General features: G+C 44.3%; 2 protein-coding genes across 9 annotated transcripts in view; both read left to right on the top strand.

The window, feature by feature from the left end:
* clasp2 (cytoplasmic linker associated protein 2) overlaps positions 1-2,121 on the top strand; it is a 51,721-nt gene extending 49,600 nt beyond the window's left edge. For 5 of the 6 annotated variants that reach the window (XM_080484989.1, XM_080484987.1, XM_080484990.1 and 2 more), the window contains one exon: positions 558-2,121. In XM_080484989.1, the coding sequence (XP_080341115.1) occupies positions 558-635 (78 nt within the window). In that variant the 3' untranslated portion in view covers positions 636-2,121. The remainder of the gene's footprint in view (positions 1-557) is intronic. The other variant, XM_080484991.1, reaches the window with a different exon arrangement.
* Positions 2,122-5,951: 3,830 nt separating this feature from the next.
* On the top strand, positions 5,952-18,622 carry ubp1 (upstream binding protein 1). 3 transcript variants are annotated; one of them, XM_080484996.1, is made up of 16 exons: positions 5,952-6,817; positions 9,493-9,644; positions 10,977-11,053; positions 11,134-11,239; positions 11,328-11,434; positions 11,564-11,716; positions 11,808-11,918; positions 12,580-12,687; positions 12,854-12,960; positions 13,067-13,121; positions 14,295-14,388; positions 14,469-14,559; positions 14,695-14,813; positions 14,889-15,031; positions 15,700-15,751; positions 15,848-18,622. In XM_080484996.1, the coding sequence occupies exons 1-16, from the start codon at positions 6,702-6,704 to the stop codon at positions 15,883-15,885; spliced, it is 1,629 nt and encodes a 542-aa protein (XP_080341122.1). In that variant the 5' UTR covers positions 5,952-6,701; the 3' UTR covers positions 15,886-18,622. The 3 variants fall into 3 exon arrangements, with proteins under 3 accessions (XP_080341122.1, XP_080341121.1, XP_080341123.1); XM_080484995.1 differs by having other exon boundaries at positions 12,577-12,687; XM_080484997.1 differs by lacking the exon at positions 12,580-12,687.
* The last annotated feature ends 1,133 nt before the right edge of the window (positions 18,623-19,755 follow it).

The raw sequence follows: 19,755 nt of genomic DNA, 5'->3' as shown, positions 1-19,755 counted from the left end.
AAGGCTGAATGTTTGCACCTTCATACTGTACATCAGAGTTTATCAACGTTTTAAACCTCGGGTCTTGGTTTATCGAGACTTAAAAACTGATATTTGTTTCAAAAACTCAACTTTTTTCCTCATTTTAACTGAGCAATATTATAGAGAGAACACGTTTTGTTGGAGTATTTTAATCTCTGAAGATTGAGGAAACAGGATTACATAAGTGAAGTTAGATTCCTAGTCACTTATTACACTCATAGAGTTCCAGCAACAGATTCTGTGTTCCTGCCGGTCTCGACGCTGTAACACCTGTAAATTATTGTAGTCTCCAAGACACATAGCAAAGATTTCTTAGGGCCACGTTACTGAAATCTGTCAAATGTAAATGAGATTATCCCTGAGATGGGATAGTTTGCTGGGGTTTTTTCAGCTGCATTATTGGCAGTAGATTTAAAATTCTGCTTTGATTAGAATTAATAAATGTAAAAAGCTTTGTTCATCAATATAATAATTGTTGTAAAGGTATAGAAATGTTCATGTATTTACATCTCCGTCTGCGTTTTTCCTGTCTGCAGCTGAAGCTCTTGAATCTGTACATCAAGCGCGCTCAGTCCGGCTCCAGCGGCAGTGAACCTCCGTCTGACGTCCTATAGGAGACAGAAAACCATCCCGCGGAGGGGGCAGCCTCCGAACTGCACCTCTGCCCACCAAAACATCAAACATGTGGCCCTGTGTTCACCTCCGCACAGACCCAAACACTGTCTGACCAGAGCAAACGACTTACAGAAAATACACACACGCACACGCACTCACGCACACACACACACACACACACACACACACACACACACACACACACACACACACACACACACACACACACACACACACACACACACACACACACACACACACACACAGGTACATGAATTTGTCACAGACGGGAGTCGTGGTGCAGAGGATGCAGTGGAAAGGCATGTCGTTGCTCTCCTCACTGTTACCAAGGACCCCCCCCCCCCCCCCTTCCCTCCCCCGATCTCAGACTGAACTGACCCCAGTGCTTGGAACAGACATTAACAGACATGCAGCCACATACTCCACCCAGCCCGGTTTGTCACTTCCTGTCCACTCAGCTTTACATCCACAACACAACAGAGCCCGTCCTCCTTCCAAAACGTCTTGATGTCAAGAACAAATGGTGCGTCTGCATGGTTCCCATCTTTCTGCGAGGGTCAAAAATCATCACGCGGTTTGTTTCCCTGTCGGGGCCAGGTAGACAGGAATGTAAATTTACATTGTGTCATAGCTCTTTTACAAAATCAGGTTTTACTGCGGTAGATTTGTTTTTTTTGTTTTTTTTTTAATACCTGGAGGTTTCTCTCTCACTCACACATCAGCACACGATCCTGTCAATTAAAAAAAATAAAATTAAAAAAAGGTGCTGACTAACACGAAAGGTACGATTTACGCACTGTAACTACCAGGAAGTCACGGTGGGTCACACCTGCTCTCAGCAAACACACAGATTCAAGATTATCGGAGAGGCGTAATGTGCTTCAGCTATGCATGGAATTCAATTTATAACAAAACATTTTATTGGGTTTTAAATTGGTGTGAACGACGTCCGCGCTTTGCAGGTAAATCCGGGATGTTCTGGCCTCTCATTGGGTCACTTCTGGGCCACATGGAGGGAGACGGGGAGCGTAAAGCTGAATATAAGAAGTGTGACGGGACATGGCTTATTATCACATAGTGGATATGTATCTATATATGATATTAAAATGGAATATCCAATAACAATGTCATTTAGGAGAGTCCCCCGGGGGGGTGCACACCTGCACCTGTGCCCATCATTGGGTTTTTTTTCCCTCTCTCTGTTGCGCCTGCCGTAGTGTCTCTCTCTCTCTCTCTTTCTCTCTCTCTCTCTCTCACACTTATGATTTTTTTCATCTCTCCGCCGAGAAGCTTGTAGAGTTTTTATTTTACAGCTCAGAAAAAGTCACATCTCATCACCTCTCTCCTGTCCATCGTGTCTTTCTTTCCTTCCTCTCCTCGTAACATTCTAGTTTACACTGTTGTGTTTTTCTCCGTGCATTTACAAAGCTGTGCTTACAATAAAGTAAAGAACTTGTACAGATCATAGGCCTCTTTCCATTTTTACAGGATTAAAAAAAGAGTGAAAGAAGTGTTGAATGAACAACGCAGGTTGGTTTTTTGTTTAACAAAAAAAAAAAAAAACATGTTGGTTTTATTTGTATGTGTTAAAATTGTTTTGTTTGACAATCGACACAAAATCCAGACTTTTTCCGGCTCGGTTGAAACAAAGACAAATCCTCACAAGTGTTTCAGTCACCTGTAAAGAGCCGTGAGAGGGGCAGTCGGTGTAAAGTGCACTTCTTAATAAAGTGGACTTATCCAGACGGGGCGGAAAAGACAACATTTATGTCTTATGCAACGCAGCTATTTGAGAAACGGGTGCTGAATTTCATGTATGCATCTGTTCTCTGGGCTGTAAATTTAGGAGCAGCTAAAGAGGGCTGCAGACACTGCACCAGTTTGACCCATAACACCCCACCCCACCCCACCCCTACCCCACCTCACTGCCAAGAGCCTGCAGTGAAACACCTCAAAACAACACTTCTTCTACATCGCCGTCAATCACACACAGTGGTGGGATCCTTCAAAAGTCCTATATAAGTTGTGTTTTTTTTTTTTTTTTCATTTTGCATGTCCAGTTCGAGCTGATTCAGATTTCTTTGTTCTTCTAAAGGTTGATTGGTGGATCTAAAGTGTCTGTAGGTGTGAGTGTGTGGTTTTCTGTAACTCTGGGGTGGGATGGTGACCTGTCCAGGTGTACCGTGCCCTCATTTAGTCGGGTGGGATGTAGAAGATGGATAGGCATGGTAGGGATACAAGAAATTCAAGAAGCTATCATTCAAGGCGAGAGCAGGAAGATAACTTTTTCCACAGATTACAAATAGATTATTTTGTCCATATTGACACAGGTGTTTTCACTTTTGTACTCATAGTTTAAATGTTTTTTTTTTTTTTTTTCGTGAAAGCTAATGGAGGGGTTATATTTTTTTCAAGGATGTGTATTGATGTTTAATCATTTGGTGCTTTTTGAATATGTGCTCACACAGGGGGGGCTTTGGTGAAGTCATGAGGCGGGTCTTCCCCTCAGGCCAAAATAGCGTGCTCACCCTGCTGCTATAGGGAGAAGGCAAAAACAAAAAACAAAAACCTTTGCCACCAAGAGACTTGACTGCCTGCCACGTCCAGGGTCCGACTCTGGGGTAATTATTGACCGCGGGCTGCAGGGAAAGGAGGAGAAGATATCAGGAGCAGCAGCTGCGCCTCAGATAACGCTGGACTCTTTTCTCCGAGCGGACGTGAACGCAGCATGAGCCTGAGAGTGGACCGGTTCGGTACCGAGCGGAGCCGCGGAGGCAGCAGTGAGTGAGGGCCAGAACCGAGGAGAGAACCGGGGACCGAGGGGCGGCAGCTGCTCTCAGACGAGATGTTGTTCTGGCAGCAATACACCGAAAACTTCCGACCTCCTGCGCAGAGACACGACAGTGGCTACTCACGGTACGACCCCCGGAGCGCCGGTGTTTGTTCAGTCCAGTGTCCGTCCATTGCACCGCACCGCACCGCACACTGTTTGTACTCATGCACAGGACGGGTGAATCAATAATCTGCGAGGTGCCGCGCTCCTCAGAGTGTGTAGCACTAATTAATGAATAACAAACACTCCCATTACTTTAATCAATGCAGTGCTTGTACCATGAGCACTGTTTACATTTTACATCTTGTCCTGCGAGAAAAAACTTTTTGATCTGCAGGTTTACTCTTTATAGGAAAACAAAATCATGTTTTCTTTATCTCTGTCACCACAGTGTAACATTTATATAGTTAGATGTAGATAGTTCATATATGTAAGTGAAATTAAAAGTCTGCAATTGATGATGCACCTAAATAAGGTCAAACAAACCAATATTTCAAGTATTCTTTTGTACTTCCCTTTGGGTATTTTTAACTCCACTACTTTTACCCCTAATTCAGTTGTAGTCCAGCTAGGGGTTTCAAACATAAGGCCTATGGGTCAAAACTGGCCGCAAAAAGCTCCAATCTGGACCCGCCAAACCACCAAGCAAATTGTAAAAATTAAATAAGAAAATAAAGATTTTTAAATACATTTCTGCTGAGATATTGTTGATGCCACCATGAAAGAGAGCTGCCTTGTCCCTTTACAGCCAATGCTGTCAGGTGGGTTGGTAAAAACATCCATAATGCAACAGCTGTATTTTTGGGACATTTCACTGTATTTTGCATCAGAAGGTATTTGAAAGTATAGACTTTTGCATCACATATACTCTGTGGTACATCAAAGAAAAACTTTAAAGGTTAAAACAACTCAAAAGAAAAGCAACTGGAAAAACAGCTGGATACGCTTTTTTTAACCAATTACATTGAATGGCAAAGTGTTAGAAAGCAAAATAGACATAAAATGAGCCTTTTAGAAAAGTGGCATCATCTCCAATACGTATTATCAAACGACCCATAGAGTCTCGGAAATCTTCTGTGTGGAAGCTCAACGTCGGTATTAGATGCTTGTGATCCTCTGGTGCTCAGGCAGCACTGCATTAAAAAAAACAAGCATGATTCCCCCCTGCTGGAAACCACTGCAACACATCCAGAAACCATCGTCTGCGAACACCAGATGACCGTGATCCACAAACGCTGTCAGTTCTGGACCGAGGCTCATTTAAAATGATCTGAGGGCAAAACGGAACACTGCTAATTTTAAATTCTTCTTAGATGCTTTGGCCGGAGTGTCAATAAAGAGGAGAAGGATCATTCAACTTGTTTTTTTGGAGCCTGCTGGGGTTGTGTTGTTGTCTTTGGTGTGGGCAGCTTATATACCTGTGAAGGCGCCGTCATTGCTCAAATGTATTTGGAGTTATGTAAGAACAGCTACTCAAATTCAGGCAGCAGTGAATGTGTCACACATTTAAGCAAGACAACAATAATTTACATTTTGTATGCATCAAACATGCAAGGCCATGAGTCCACGCTGTTGACCAGTAGATGTTTGGTGCATCAATACTAAACAGAATTGATCTCCTGGCTCTGATATTTACAGACTGTTTTTACAACTCAAAGGGATGCAATAAAGTTCAGACTATTTCTAGATGTGTCACTACTACAGTTCACACAGAGCTATTTTATTCATAAAATTAATTAATGTCATACTTTCAACATCTGATGTGTTGTCTATGTTCCATTGTGAATAAATTTAGATTTCTTATAATCAAAAAGTAGTGCATTTTGTTTGTTTTCTCCAACATTTTATGAATTATCCCTGGTTCAAGTCTGGGCTCTGTGTGTAGTTTGTACTATACTATATACTCCCTGTGTAGGTACTCTGGTTTCTTTTTATGGATCAGATCCATGCATGTAAAATTGCTCATAAGCGTGAATATAAGTGTGTGTGGTTGTGATGGAATGGACTGGGACCTGTCCAGGATGTACTCTGACTCTCTCTATATTTGACTGGGATTGGACCCAGTGCCTTGCAACCCTGACCAGAATAAAAGAGTTCAGAAGATGGATGGATAATTGGACTGTGACTATAAACTGACTGTAGGTGTGTAAATGTGTAATCTGTCTCTCTGTGATGCTGAATTGTACCTACAACAGTCACGTTATATGTAGATTTTTGAGATTATAGAATTATACCGTTTGAAAACAAGAAAGTACTCGTGTTTATTTATTTGTTTATTTAAGTTGCAGTACTCCCAAAATACCACTAGGGACGCGCGTGGCACCCTTTGAGAGCAACTACAGTTGGACACAATGACGGAAGCTCGGAGGGTTCTGATAGGCTGATTCCTCCGCGCTGGGCACAGGAGGCGGCCTCTGATTGGCCGATCGCCGCCCTGGCACGGTTCCCGAGGCTGGCGGTGGCAGCTCTCTGCAGGCTTCACAGGGCGACAGTCTTGAAGGCTGAGGGAGCCATGTTGATGCCTGGTTCTGTGTCAAACGCTTCGCTTTGGATGGTCAGAGGACTGCGTGCGGCAGAGCGGGAGCCTCGGCGGTGATTCCAGCCCCGCGATGAGAAGAGGAGCTCCGGTCGGGCTGGTTCAGGGAGCGCCGCGGCAGAGCTGCAGTTAGCACTCGAGCTGAAGTTGATGCTAGTTAGCTTCTCCGCCAGGAGGCAACAGCTGTGTGGACGCTGCGTGGGATGCGACGTGTGGACTAAATCAATCTCACCTCCCCTCCGCTTGTTGCATTTTGCCGAGCAAACCTCCGCCCGACTGTCGGGAGGACCCCCGCGCCCGGAGGATCAACGGGGGCCGCTGTATCCTCGCGAGCTGGCTTTGTAACGCTAGCCGTTAGCCATTAGCATGCTGACGATCACCTCGCATCCTCGGTCACGACTAACTGGGCGCTAGCGGAGTGGCTCCGAACTTCTCACCACTTTCCGTGGAAAAAGACAAAACACTCGCGTGGGGATATGGCGGTGCGCCCCGTGTCTGTAGGAAGCTACCAGTTCGCCTGCCCTGCTCGCCGAGGAGCGGCTAGCGGGCTAGCAGCGTAACTTTGCTCTCACGGTGTCACTCAGAAGCTGCACTTCCTCACCGGCCCGGCCGCTCGTTACCTGCAGCAAGCTGGCGGCCCTCCGAGTAGAGCCCGAGGACAAGGAGCTGGGGTCCATGGTCTGGGTGCTAAAGATGGACGACGCCACCATCGAGTCGGGGCTGGTGCACGACTTCGATGCCAGCCTGTCCGGTATCGGACAGGAGCTGGGGGCAGGAGCCTACAGCATGAGGTTAGAGGAAACACAATAGGACGGGGATCCTTGTAGAAAATAGCACATACAGTGTCTCCAGGTGTTGATATCATCGTCTTCCCTCCCTCCCTCTTGTTTGGAGAGTTATCCCCTTTGTGCTTGGAGTGATGGTTTCTCTTTGTTTTGGGATTTGGAGAAGGGCAAGCACTGCAGGGTGCCACGAACAGAGACAAAGATTAATGTCTCCACATCCACACAAAAGCTTAGAGACAGACACGCGTTACATCGACTCCATCCTGGTGTCAGTGGACTCGTCAAACTTCACCCAAAGCATCGAGGAAGTCAGCGGGAAAGGCTGTGTTTTGGTTGTGAGAGCAGGTCCGTGGCCTTGTTTTTGAGAAGCAGGAGAAAACAAAAGCTTTAACATAGAAATGATCTGACATAAAGAACCCGTATCAATCGCTTGAGCCTTAATTCCCCCATCAGTGTACTGCTCCCCTTCATTTCTCTTTAAAATAACCTCGAATTGTTGTTTATCGGTTGGGCAGAGCTCATGTCTGATTCAAAAAGTTATTGTCATGCGCACAGAAGATAAACAAGAGGTTGTGGCATGCAGTAATACTACTAATACTGCATCCCCTCTCAGCATGCAACACATGTAAAGCAAAGTTCAATGTTAGTTTTTTGTTCACATTGATGTACAAAAGAAGGAAAATGTATCAAATGATCATGAAAATATAAGAAGACAACAGCAGTACATCATAAAGTATTGAGCAGAATATTACTAATGGCTGTTTGGATGAAGAGGATGTTATTGCACATTAGTGGCAGGTGGCAGAGTTTAGTGTCTGAGGTTGGATCTAAAAATGATTTACTAATATGTTATTTATTGTTAGCCTTTTATCTATTTTCTGGCATCTGACGGTCAAAATTGTTTTTTCAACAACAGCATGTTCTTCACACAGCCTTAATCGAACCCCAAACAAGCTCTTGTTTTTGTTCTAACCAATAGCCCATAACCAAAATATATTTAGTTGATAATCAGAGAATCACATTTATTAAGCCTTCAAATAAATTTAGATTAAACTAGAAATGATTGTCACTTTGCAGTTCTCAGTTTTTGTTTTTTTGTAAAAGTTTAAAATTTTTGCGGCAATCTAATAAGATGTTTGTTGCCTGTTTGTAGCAGCTTTGTTTTTTTCCTTTTATGTTCTGAACATCATCATTAGACAAACACAATATTTACACACCAGCACCATCATGACATTTCTAATGTCAGACACTTTGAGTGATTCCTGGCTCCACCTGCTACACAAACAGTCTCTATAACTGCACGAATCATAAAAACGCTTAAACTCTTCTGTAAACACATGTTGTTCATTCTCACTGCAGGTTTTAAATGTTGCACGTGTGGGCTCTGCAAACGTTTCTTGGCGCTCAGGTGGTTTTTAGCATTTATTCTAATCTGTGACGTCTTACGGAACACTGGTTAGTCAGCACTACGCCGTTTGTGGAGGATGGGCAAAGGTTATCGATGTTTGTGTTTCTTCAATGAGTGGAAAAAAAAAGGCTCATCAGCACATAATCCACCTGTTGGAGTCGTAACTCAGTATGTGTGCATGGGGTTTTGTAATAGGTCACTGGGTGTTTGTCGCCAAGAAGCTCTCCTGACCTGCTTGTCTGTTATCAGCAGCCTCCTGGTCCATCTGCTCTGACAGAGCATTTATCTGAATGTGACGGCAGCGCCTTCTCATCGCGCGTCAGTGTAAGCAAGTTTACCAAAAACTGGAGTGGTGGTATGCGTGCGGGTGAATTAGTGACAACCGGGCGCGTGCGGTGTCAGTGGCCTCAGACGTCGTTCTATCCGCGGTGTCAGGGTGGATTGTGAGGCATGTTTGGAGCCAGCAGCTGGTAGGAACAGAATGTCTCAGGGCGTTTCGGTGGAACGCGCTCCTCGGATTTCAGGAAGCAGTCCGCCGTTTTTGCGGGCAGCATGGGGCACCCAGGTTGGTGCTGCAAGTGACCCCACTCTGCAGAGAAAGCCCAGATGGTGATGTGAGGGTGACCAAGTCTGGCAGTGATGTCAGAATCTTTATCCATTCATTTGCTTTTGTGGCAACTTTGGATTCCTGGGTTCCCGACAAAGATTTTTCCTTCAATGAGATGAGAATTGTTTTTTATCACTTGATCTGAGATAACACCCGCTCACACTGCAGTGTGAGCTGAGGACAGGTCCGTTGTCTGGAGTGGCTGTCAAGTATGACAGATGGTATATGTCAGCAGCTCAGACTATCTCTGGGTGTTTCTGTTCATTTATCCTGCTGCGGGCTCATGCATACATAAGAGGGCCATTTGATCGATGGAAAGGCCTTCGTCACTTATTCTAAAATAGGCTGATCCATTTAATAATTCCACACCATGGAGCAGTGAAGTATTGTCCTGGGGGAAAGGGGCAGATCAACGGTTGAAACTGCAACCCACTTTGATGTGTTGATAGAGATTTAAGAGAAGCATAAAAGCAGGTTTCTTTCACCCCAAGAAGTTGACTGTATATCCGACATGCTACAGAAAGAATCCTTGTGAAATACACCGCCAAAGACAAAGGAAGTCCTTTTCTTTCAGTACTTTGAACAGGTGTCAGATCTGTCTGGTTTCTTGGACCTCACTTTGACTGACTGCGTCTGTCGTCTCTTTACTCTCTCTCCCCCTTTCAGCGATGTGCTGGCTCTGCCCATCTTCAAGCAGGAGGACTCCAGCCTTCCCCCGGAAAACGAGACCAAAAATCCCCCATTCCAGTATGTGCTGTGCGCCGCCACCTCGCCTGCTGTCAAGCTGCACGACGAGACACTCACATACCTAAATCAAGGTGAGGAGCACATTCAGAGAGAGGCTCGGCCCACCGACATTGTTTACTCTTGTTTTGGTCTGGAGTTTAATTTTCCACTCGTATGAAGGAAATTGCTCTAAAAGACTTTGTGTTCTACTTTCTAACATCAATAAATAATTACCACATTAATTCAATGTACATTAGTATGATTACTGTAAAATGAAACCACTGCTGATCTTCCTGGTCTCCACATCGAGAAAAACAGGAGCAGTTTGCAATCCACTCTTTATGGTGCACAGTTACCGCTTGATGGCTCGTGAAAGGATTACTCTGAAATAGATGCTCTGGAGACTTTTCATACAAGATCATAGAATATTGAACCCAGATAAATACATTGGCTACAGTAGCTTGATCATTTAGAAATTTTTTGACATTTTGCAAACAATTTAAAGCTGTTTTGACACGACTCAAAATGTGCAGTTTACTTTTCTTTCTTTTTTTTCCCCCCAGACAGTCTTTTTCCAACTCATTGTCACTTAAGATCTAAATCATGTTTCCTGTAGACAGATTTTTCTTCAAATGTGTATAAGTGGTGGGAAGAACATGCAAACTCCCTACAAAACACACTCAAACTGGGTAGAGAACACGGCACTAAACCACCATGCGTTCCCTTTAAAAGATCACTTCAACTTTTGTTTCTACACATCATGAAGCTGAGACTTGGTCGATATTTAGTTCCTGTCCCCAAAAAGTGTCCTAGAAAGCAGCGGAAAGTTTCATTTTCACTCCAGCAGCAGCCTCAATTTGAAGTTGCAACGCTTCATAGATTAGAACACGAAGGGTGAAGATTTGTTGGGACTTTCATCAGCGCTGATCTGGCGGGTTACACAGCAGAAAGAGAAAAGCTCCTTGGCAGGTGTGTCCTTTTGCCCTCACGCTTGGTGGAGTTTGTGTCTGCCCTGACTCGTGGAGACTTGCGGCCTTTAAATGAGGGATTTACACCTTCTGACACGTTCTGAGGCGAAGTCGGGGTGGACTTGATCGTCAAGCATCAGACTAAATACAAGGCATGTTTGCAGACACTGTCGCGGTGAGGATTAAGTGATATTTCATGGAGGTGAACAAAGTGAATCTGCATTTACCCTCAGTCATATGTCGACTGAAAAACATTTGTGAACTGACTAAATACAAAGATCATGACTCAATTCAAGAACGGATAACTGACTTGTTTTTACACGATGTGTTGGAAAGAGCTCACCCTGTTGTGCACGGCACAAATAACTTCCTGATGCCTTCAACTATGTGAAAAGAAAGAAGAATTTCCGAGCCACCTTTTAAAGTTTGCTGTCCTTTCTCTCTTGTGTCGTTCAGGCCAGTCTTATGAGGTGCGTATGTTGGACAACAGGAAGCCAGAGGAGTTACCGGAGATCACCAACAAAATGGTGAAGGTGAGAGGATCGTCACAAACAGATCCCCTCCTCTCACTCTGCCCACTCCCCGTGTCTTAACATGTGCATTGTGTGTGTAGAGCATCGTGCGAGTCGTGTTTCATGACCGCCGGCTGCAGTACACGGAGCACCAGCAGCTGGAGGGCTGGAAGTGGAATCGTCCGGGTGACCGTCTCCTTGACATCGGTAAAGGCGAGGCGACGATGTTCAGTGAAAGTGTACGTGTATGTGTGTGTGTGTGTGTCACTTGAGCCAAGTTGTTTATGTGTGGCAGATATCCCAATGTCTGTGGGCATCGTGGAGCCCAAGACTCATCCCTCCCAGCTCAACGCAGCAGAGTTTCTGTGGGACTTGAATAAAAGAACATCTGTATTTGTGCAGGTAACGCACGCACGCACGCGCACCCCTCTTTGTACCATCTGTTGGGTGTGTCAGTGAATTACCACATCAGACACATTCTTTGAGCTCCTGTTTTGTTTTTTGTTTTTTTCTCTTTCGCTCTGCCTGCAGGTGCATTGCATCAGCACAGAGTTCACTCCCAGAAAGCACGGCGGAGAGAAGGGCGTCCCCTTTAGGATCCAGATCGACACCTTCGCCCTGGGAGACGGCGGAGAGTACACAGAGCACCTGCACTCCGCCTCCTGCCAAATCAAAGTCTTTAAGGTGCACACTCAGAAGATATTCCCACTGACTGCAACTCTTCTAGTCAAATCTGTTTTCTCTTTTTTATTGAAAATGTTTGTTTTTGTTTTAGCCAAAAGGGGCCGACCGCAAGCAGAAGACTGACAGGGAGAAGATGGAGAAACGCACAGCCCAAGAGAAGGAAAAGTACCAACCTTCGTATGATACCACTATTTTGTCAGAGGTCAGTCTGCTGCAGCTGCAGCAACAAGCATCCAGTTGTTGTTGTTTTTTTCATGTTAAGATGAATGCAAACACTCATCTCAACTAACTGCAAATGACCAGTTTTGTGAGGGTTGTGCTCTGGACTTTGCATTTAAATGCCTATGACGTTGTTGTTGGTGTTTTTTTTGAGAGTGTCCGCTGGGCGAAGCTCGTGCGTCTATGTCCATGATAAATCCAGATCTCGATCATGGATAGACGATACTGAATCTGTTAATTTGCACCCATTGCCAAAGTTTTGCAAAATTTATTAAAATAGTAGAAACGGCCAGAAGTTAAAGAGAAAGGTTGAAGGTTTCAATAACAGATTTTTTTTGTGATCCATTTTTGTAGAATATAATATTCATCCACCCAAATTCTTTCCTACCTTCTTCAGCTTTAGACAACAATCCACCACAGGACGAACACAGACAGATCTTCATACCTACAGGCATTTAGGACAAAACCACGTTGAAGTCGAACCTCAGCCGTGTACTTGACGACCAATCACTACATCACAGTGTGCGGGCTGTATTTAGTCAGAAAATAAAAAGATACAAGCTTGAAAAGCTTCCTTTTCATGACTTGTCAGTTGTTCAGCTGGTGCGCCTCGAGCTGACCTGTTGTTGTTTGTACATAAGCAGACGAGGCTCGAACCCATCATCGAAGATGCCGGTGACATCGAGCTGAAAAAGTCCAGCAAGCGGACACTCCCCGCTGACTGTGGCGACTCCTTGGCCAAGAGAGGCAGTGTAAGCACTCAGTTCTCCTCCTGACCTTGTAGTTTTAATGGCATTCATAATTAGAGAAGTTATATTAGCTGGTGCGGACCTGTTGACAGATGAGCTCAGCACACACCAAGAGTTTGTCCGTAATCTTTTGGCTCTTATTGTTGGGTATTCTTGTGACTTTCCCCAGTGCTCCCCATGGCCAGACAACGCCTATGCCAGCACCAACCAGGCAGCTACTCCCTCCTTCACCTCCACACCGCTGTCCACCTACACAACTTCCTCAGTGCTGGACAGGTACCCGTGTGTGTGTGCACTTGTTCAATTTGCACTTTAAATAAGACGTGTGTCGGCCGTGGCGTTCCTAATCCTTCCCCACTTTTTTTTTTTTTTGTTTCCCCAGTGACTCGTCCTCTCCCAATCACCAGGCAGACCCTGGCAGCCATGGCAACTCTGAGGTTAGTCTGGAGTTTCTGCACTTCTGTTAAGTGTCACGTACCATATGTACAGACACGGGAAGGCATGTCAGACTATTCTGAACCGGCTGTTCGAGAACAAAATTCTGAGTATTGGACATGAAATCAGCTCACAGCCGCTCCGTTAGGTTCAGTCTGAAATGATTCATTGCAACAGGTCTGTATCATTTCTGCCTTTGGAAAACATGTTCATGTAATATGTATTCATTGGGTTAACTCAAAGTTAGTACATACAATACAAGTACGTACAATTGTCTTTTGGGAATGCTCAACAAAAAGGCACAGACATCTAGACAGTTTTATCAATTAAAATGTTATAGAGTGAAATGAATTGAGATTAATCACTTTTTCTTCCATGTTTAAAATAAATGTAATGCAAAGTGACAACATTTTTAAAAAGTTTAAATCGGCATTTCTCAGTCCTGCTCCTCAAGTACCAACTTGATTATGAGAGAATCTATAGAAATCAAACTACTTTGCTTATATTCAAATTCCAATAACACGTCCCAAACATTTTTAGACGAGTCGGCAGAACCGTCATGAAATGTTCAGAAATAGACTGTCATTAATACCATTTTCACACTGAAACTGACATGTTCGGCAGTTCTTAAAGGTTTCTGACATCTCACTGTTCGACATATTCTACTTAAACGACCTACCTCGGCTCACACTGCTGAAAATGAGCTTCACAGTTTGATTGAGACGAGTCAGCATTTATAGGGACCGTTGTTCACTTGATCGTCGATCACTCTGATCTAATAAAATCCCTGGCAGATACACGAGCGGGCTGACCCCGTTTTCCATGCTGAATAATATTTATATTCAACCCTGCACAGTTACAAGAGGGTTGCCAGGTTGTTGATCATCTGTGTCCACACCTGTAGCAGTGAGGAGTGTGTGTCTGTCGGTACAGGTGCCTCAGAGAAAAGAAAAAAAAATGTTCTCTTCCCAAAACGACTTATTGATATCTCTGCGGACAAACTTTCAATATTTATGCATGATGCTAGCACTTTAACACATTTTTGCTGACAGCCCCAAATATAAGATATCAGTGGATCGATGGTATATTAAGATGCTTGAAGTCGCTTTTGCAGCGTTGCATAATTAAATATGTGATGAGTTGACGTCTCTTTGTGTTGCCGTGGCGTCCCGCAGCAGTTGAGCCCCACCGCGTCCATCCAGGACGCACAGAAGTGGCTGCTGAAGAATCGATTCAGCTCCTACGCGAGGCTCTTCTCTCACTTCTCAGGTACACTCGTGCACGCTGCCCCGCACTCTGTAAACCACGCACCAGCCTCGTGACTGACGAGGGTTTTTTTCTTTGCCAAGGTTCTGATTTGTTGAAGCTAACCCGGGACGACCTGGTCCAGATTTGTGGTCCAGCAGATGGGATCAGACTCTTTAATGCACTCAAATCCAGGTATGTCAGAAGTCATTTTTCAACTAAACAATCCACACGTTTCCCTTATTGTCACAACGACTGACCAAACCTCCTCATCACTGTGTGACCAGCAGCAGTGGGGGATTTCTGGCTAAACTGAGGCTGTGTGTGCAGGTCTGTGCGTCCCAGGCTGACTGTGTACGTCTGTCAGGAGTCTCCTCAGGAGAGCCCCCTGCTGGAGGGACAAGGCACCAATGAAAACGGAGAACACAGTCTCTCTTCTAGTTTACATGGTGACGAAGCTGCTTTTTGTCTGTCGCTGTATTAACACAGTGGGTGGAGTCTGACGCCGGTGTGTCTCTGTGCAGTGTACCACGCTCTGTATCTAGAGGAGCTCACAGCTGCAGAGCTCATCCGCAAGATGGCGTGCGTGTGCAGCCTTCCACTGGGAAAAATCAACCAGGTGTACAGACAGGGTCCCACAGGGATACACATCCTGCTAAGCGACCAGGTACGGCGCTCTCACACACTTAAACGCGCACGCTGTAAGACTTCGTATTGTTAGGATAACGGGCGCCACACAGGTGACGTGCAAATGATTTTAGTTGGGGTTAGACTCCTAGTGTGTTGTTAATGTTAACTATGAATAGGATCAATTAAAACACATTTTACGAAGAGGTTAAATATCATGGTTGTCATTTTAATTGAACAAGCTCTGCTTTATGAAGACACTCATTCACCCCTAATTGGTGCTGGAGTGTGTGAGTCATTAAATTAACCGCGTGTGTTTGGAGACTGACTCACTGCAGACGGAGAAGGAGAACTAGTTTGTGTTTGATCTGACCATGAACAACACTGCTGTCTAGTATTTGCATGCAATTACCATGTTCTGCACACCCAGCGAGTGAGTGAGGCTCTTCACCATCTCTGCCTGGCTGAGTTGACTGCGGTCATCATGGGTGACCCCTGCCACCCCTGTACACCCGATGTGAATGAACACTTCTTTATCAGACCTGCGCAGGGCTCGGCGAGGAGCCACTCAGTGGAGTCCAGTGTGTCGGAGCATGGAGACATTTGAAATGTGGAGCAGGACAAACAAAACTGTGCCAGCAGGTCGTAGGTGATATTTGAGGAGTACCAACTCTTCATACGCTCTCTGTTCTGCTTCTCGCTTTTCAGATGGTTTACAACTTGCCTGACGAGAGCTGTTTTTTGATCAGCACCGTCAAAGGTCAGTCCAGTGTGTACACAAAGACACGATGGGTCTCTCACCTTCTGGAGTTGGAACTTATTTGACGATGGTCTTACATGCTTGTCTCCCTTCCAGATGAGTTGGGCGAAGGACTCCATCTAATCCTGAAGTAGTGAGGAGGACAGACGGCATCACTGATACTCCACCCTCTGTTTTGGAGCAGAAGCCTCCCTCCGTCCCTCTCCGCCTGCCTCTGTTGTCTTCTTCTACTTTCCTCTTCGTCTCTCTTCAAACGATCGTCGTATGGAAAGCCAAGAGACTTCGCTAAAGCCATGTAAATGTTAGAATCTGACATGGGTGTGTCCACTGTTTCATATTGAAAACATTTTTACCAGAGACGATTTAAAAGAAGAGAGGCTCGGGGGGGAGGGAGGGGGGATATGCGACTTGTTTGAAAGTTAACAATGTTCTATGTATTTTGATTTTTATTATTTTTCTTTTATATTGTTTCTGTGTGGAGGAGGGAGGGCGCAGGCTCCCGGGGAGAGGGGTGGGTGATGTTCTGGCCAGCAGGAGAAGGAAAGAAACCGTTTCTTGATTGCTCGTTGCCCTTCCTACACAAAGTGCACAACCAGCACTAGGCCAGTATTTGATAACCTGTACTGCTGAACAGCATGCGATCTCATACTAACCCGCTTAAAGGAGAATCCCACCTTACTCTTGCTTGTTTTAACATTCTCAATGGGGGTTGTCTTAAACGATGTATCAGTCAGCTGAGCTTGGTAAGCCCCTGAAATGCCCAGGATGAAACTTGTGGCGGTGCAGTCATATGTGGATGTTGACAGCATGTTATTTTTTAGATGGACTGATTTCTTTTTCTTTCTTTTTTTTAAATATCATGGTCATTTAGAGGCATCCTGCGTGATTTAGACGTGTGGCCGTATCTCCGCGTGGATGGACGCATTATTACGCTCAGCTCTCCTCACATATGTCTCGTCCGGCCCGCGCTTTCATACTTTATATTATTTGCTTTATTTATGGATCAGCCCTTTCTGTCACTTGCTACTCACTGAATTCACATGTTCCTCGTGCCATATTGGCTCCTTTTTTTATTATTGTTATTATTATTATTAATTCAACCTCACATAATTCACGTAGAGCACGAACGTCGTCGCCTCCACTTTGCGTGTTGATTATGAAACACTGGTTTAAAGAAAGGCTTCAATGGCCGTCAATGAGCAAGAAAGAATTAAATCTCTCAAAGTGCGGGAAAACCTTTCCCCCATCCCCAGAATATACATACATGTTCAGAGCTATGCAAAGGTTTTAGACTGATTTAAAGCAATGCTGTTTGTTTGGCTCCAAATTCATTCTTCAGCTGAGGAAGCCTCTGAACCTCACGTGTTGAGAAACCCATGCATGCGTCGAGAGAACACGCAAACTCCACAGAAATGGTGCGGCCCTGCGAGTGCTAACCACTGCACTGCTGTGTTTATAGAGAACCGTCTTCAGAGTCCACAGAGCTCTGATCTCAAAATAATCAAGTCTGTGTGTTTACATAAAGAGTCGGAAGGATTTGAACCGGCCGACAACCACAGTCAATAGGTGCTTGGTTCTCAAAAGATGTTCTTAAAAACACCATTTTCTTGACGGTGTGCCTACAAATAATCCTGCTTTGACTTCAATCTGTGGGAACACCAACCTGATTTCCTTTGATTTATTTTGCAATCAATGATAAAAAAAAATGTTATATTTTTGCCCCAAAAGCACTCTTGCACCGTCTCCCTCTCGTCAGCCTAAAACCTTTGCACAGCACTGCACACTGTGAAGTGGACCAAACTGAGAGGCATCTCTTCTCTGCATGTATTGTTCATTAGGAACCTTTAAAACATTGGTTCGTCTGAAACGATCAAATCCAGTAGCTTTACTTCAGTGCTCCATTCCAGGATCTGCTTCACAGCGCACTGTGCTGCAGGCTGGTAGCAACGCATCAGAAACTTCCCCTGAGTTCATCCATGTCCATCCTCCTGTGTTGTTTTTTTTTTTTTTTTCTAACGTAGCTTTACACAGGAGGTGCAGGTCGGGTGTTTGAAGTGCATCTCGGAAAAGTGACGGCAAACCTCACAACACCTCCGAGTCAGCTGACTTATTAATTTTTGGTACAGTGTCCGACATCTTTGGAGCGTCCGCGGTTTACGCTTCAGCGTGTCAGTGTCAGAATGTGTGTGCGTATGCATGTGAATCCTTATTTTTAATCCCTGGAAAGAAAACGTCATCGTCATTTGTCAAACATTTTCCTGTTGGTATGGTGAAATTGTTGTTTAGCTTGATATTTAGTAAAGAGCATGTGGACGACAACAAAAGGTGGAACGGATGGTTTTTGTTAGCGAGTGTAACCCCCACCCCACCCCCACCCTTTTCCAGACATTAGAGACCAAGCCTGCACAGAAACTCACAAAAATCCAAGCTTGATGTGTAGTCAGTAGTCCTGCAGCCTCACCCTCCTATCCGCTTAATGAGGAAAAAAAAGAAGATGAAAACATGTCAAGACGGCGGGGGAAAGGTGTTTTTGTTCCACTGACCCTCAGAGCAGCACTAGAGCTCTGGTGGTTTCCAAAGGAAACCAGTACCACCACACAGTAACATGTTTGTCGACCCAGAAATTAGTGAGAGTAGAGCAGATATGATCCCGAGTCAGGCTGACTGTGGTGAGAGGCTTTGGTCCTGAAGGCCTGACTGTCCATCTGTGTGTGAGTGTGTGATTGTGTGTGAGAGTGAGTGAGTGCAAGTGCAGGAAAGGTGACCACTGTCGATGTACAGCCTGATGTTGATGCTTCTCATGTGCACAGTATCATATGCTGGAGATGTACACAACCACATGTGCTGGGAATAAATGATTTCATAACTTTCTCTGCTGTTATGGTCAATTATTATGGGATGATTAATAAATAATCATCAAACAGACCAAAAGTCCAATTAATACTTAATATTCCTGAAGATTTACTCCCAATTAGTCAGAGTACAGGAATTGTGTAAGAATACTGTTATATTTTTTTCTCTGTCAAAAGACACTTGTTTCCTTTAAAAAAAAATAAAAATTGGGATCTTTATACAGGAAGTTGTGTTCTTCGTACGTTTCTGTTTATTCAGCATGAAGCAGGAAGATTTGAAAACAATTTTGAATAGTTATAGTCTGTAAATTGATATATTTAACAACTTTACACTATGTAAAACTTAGCAGTTAACATTGGAAGACAAAAAAATATTTACAAAGTTAAATCATTGTCTTTTGATAGTCACCAATTCATTTTAAGCATTTTAAATGTTTTTACAATCAACACGTTATTAAACAATGTAAATTCAATGTCGAGCTTGAAGAGCCTGTAAACAACTAATGAAAGAAAAAGACTTCAAACACTTGGACATCCTCAGCTAGATTTACATCTATTTGAGCATCTACAACCCAGGTATCGGTAAAGGATTCAGAGGATACAGAGAAATCTCAGAATGTACGGGGCAAGGCTGAAGGCCAACACTGATCGGCTGTGACCTCTGACCCTTCAGGCAGCAGTGCATCAAGAACTGCCTCATTGTATAAGGATGCTAGAAAGGCTTGTGAACCCTTTGGAAAGTAGTTTTTAAAAGAAAATTCAACTTCATTTATATAGCAGTCAGCCTGAGGCAGTTCTACAGAGAAAAGCCCAACAATTGTACATGAGCAGGCAGTGAAAGCCAGATATCAACAACATCCAAAGGTCCTACCAACCTCTCTCACAGTCCACAGTGGTCGAGCTACAGGAAGATAAATTCACCAAATATTTAGTCATGAAAGTGTGACTAATTCTCGTGGGTCAAAACTGATACTTTCTTTACAATAATGTCAGGAGGGAGAGGGAGTGAGGAGAAGACGCACACATCATCCAGATACAATCCCATATGCCTCTTTTCACATCAACAGCAGCGTCACGTGAACTGTACACATTGGATCAGGTATTGTTTTCTGTTTGGGACAATTTTATACACAAATGTCTTAATTCTGCGGA

The sequence above is a fragment of the Lipophrys pholis genome (genome assembly GCF_963383615.2).
Source record: "Lipophrys pholis genome assembly, chromosome: 17".
Taxonomy (NCBI): Eukaryota; Metazoa; Chordata; class Actinopteri; order Blenniiformes; family Blenniidae; genus Lipophrys; species Lipophrys pholis.
Note: the sequence above shows the minus strand (reverse complement) of the source record. Positions and strands in the feature narration are given on the sequence as shown.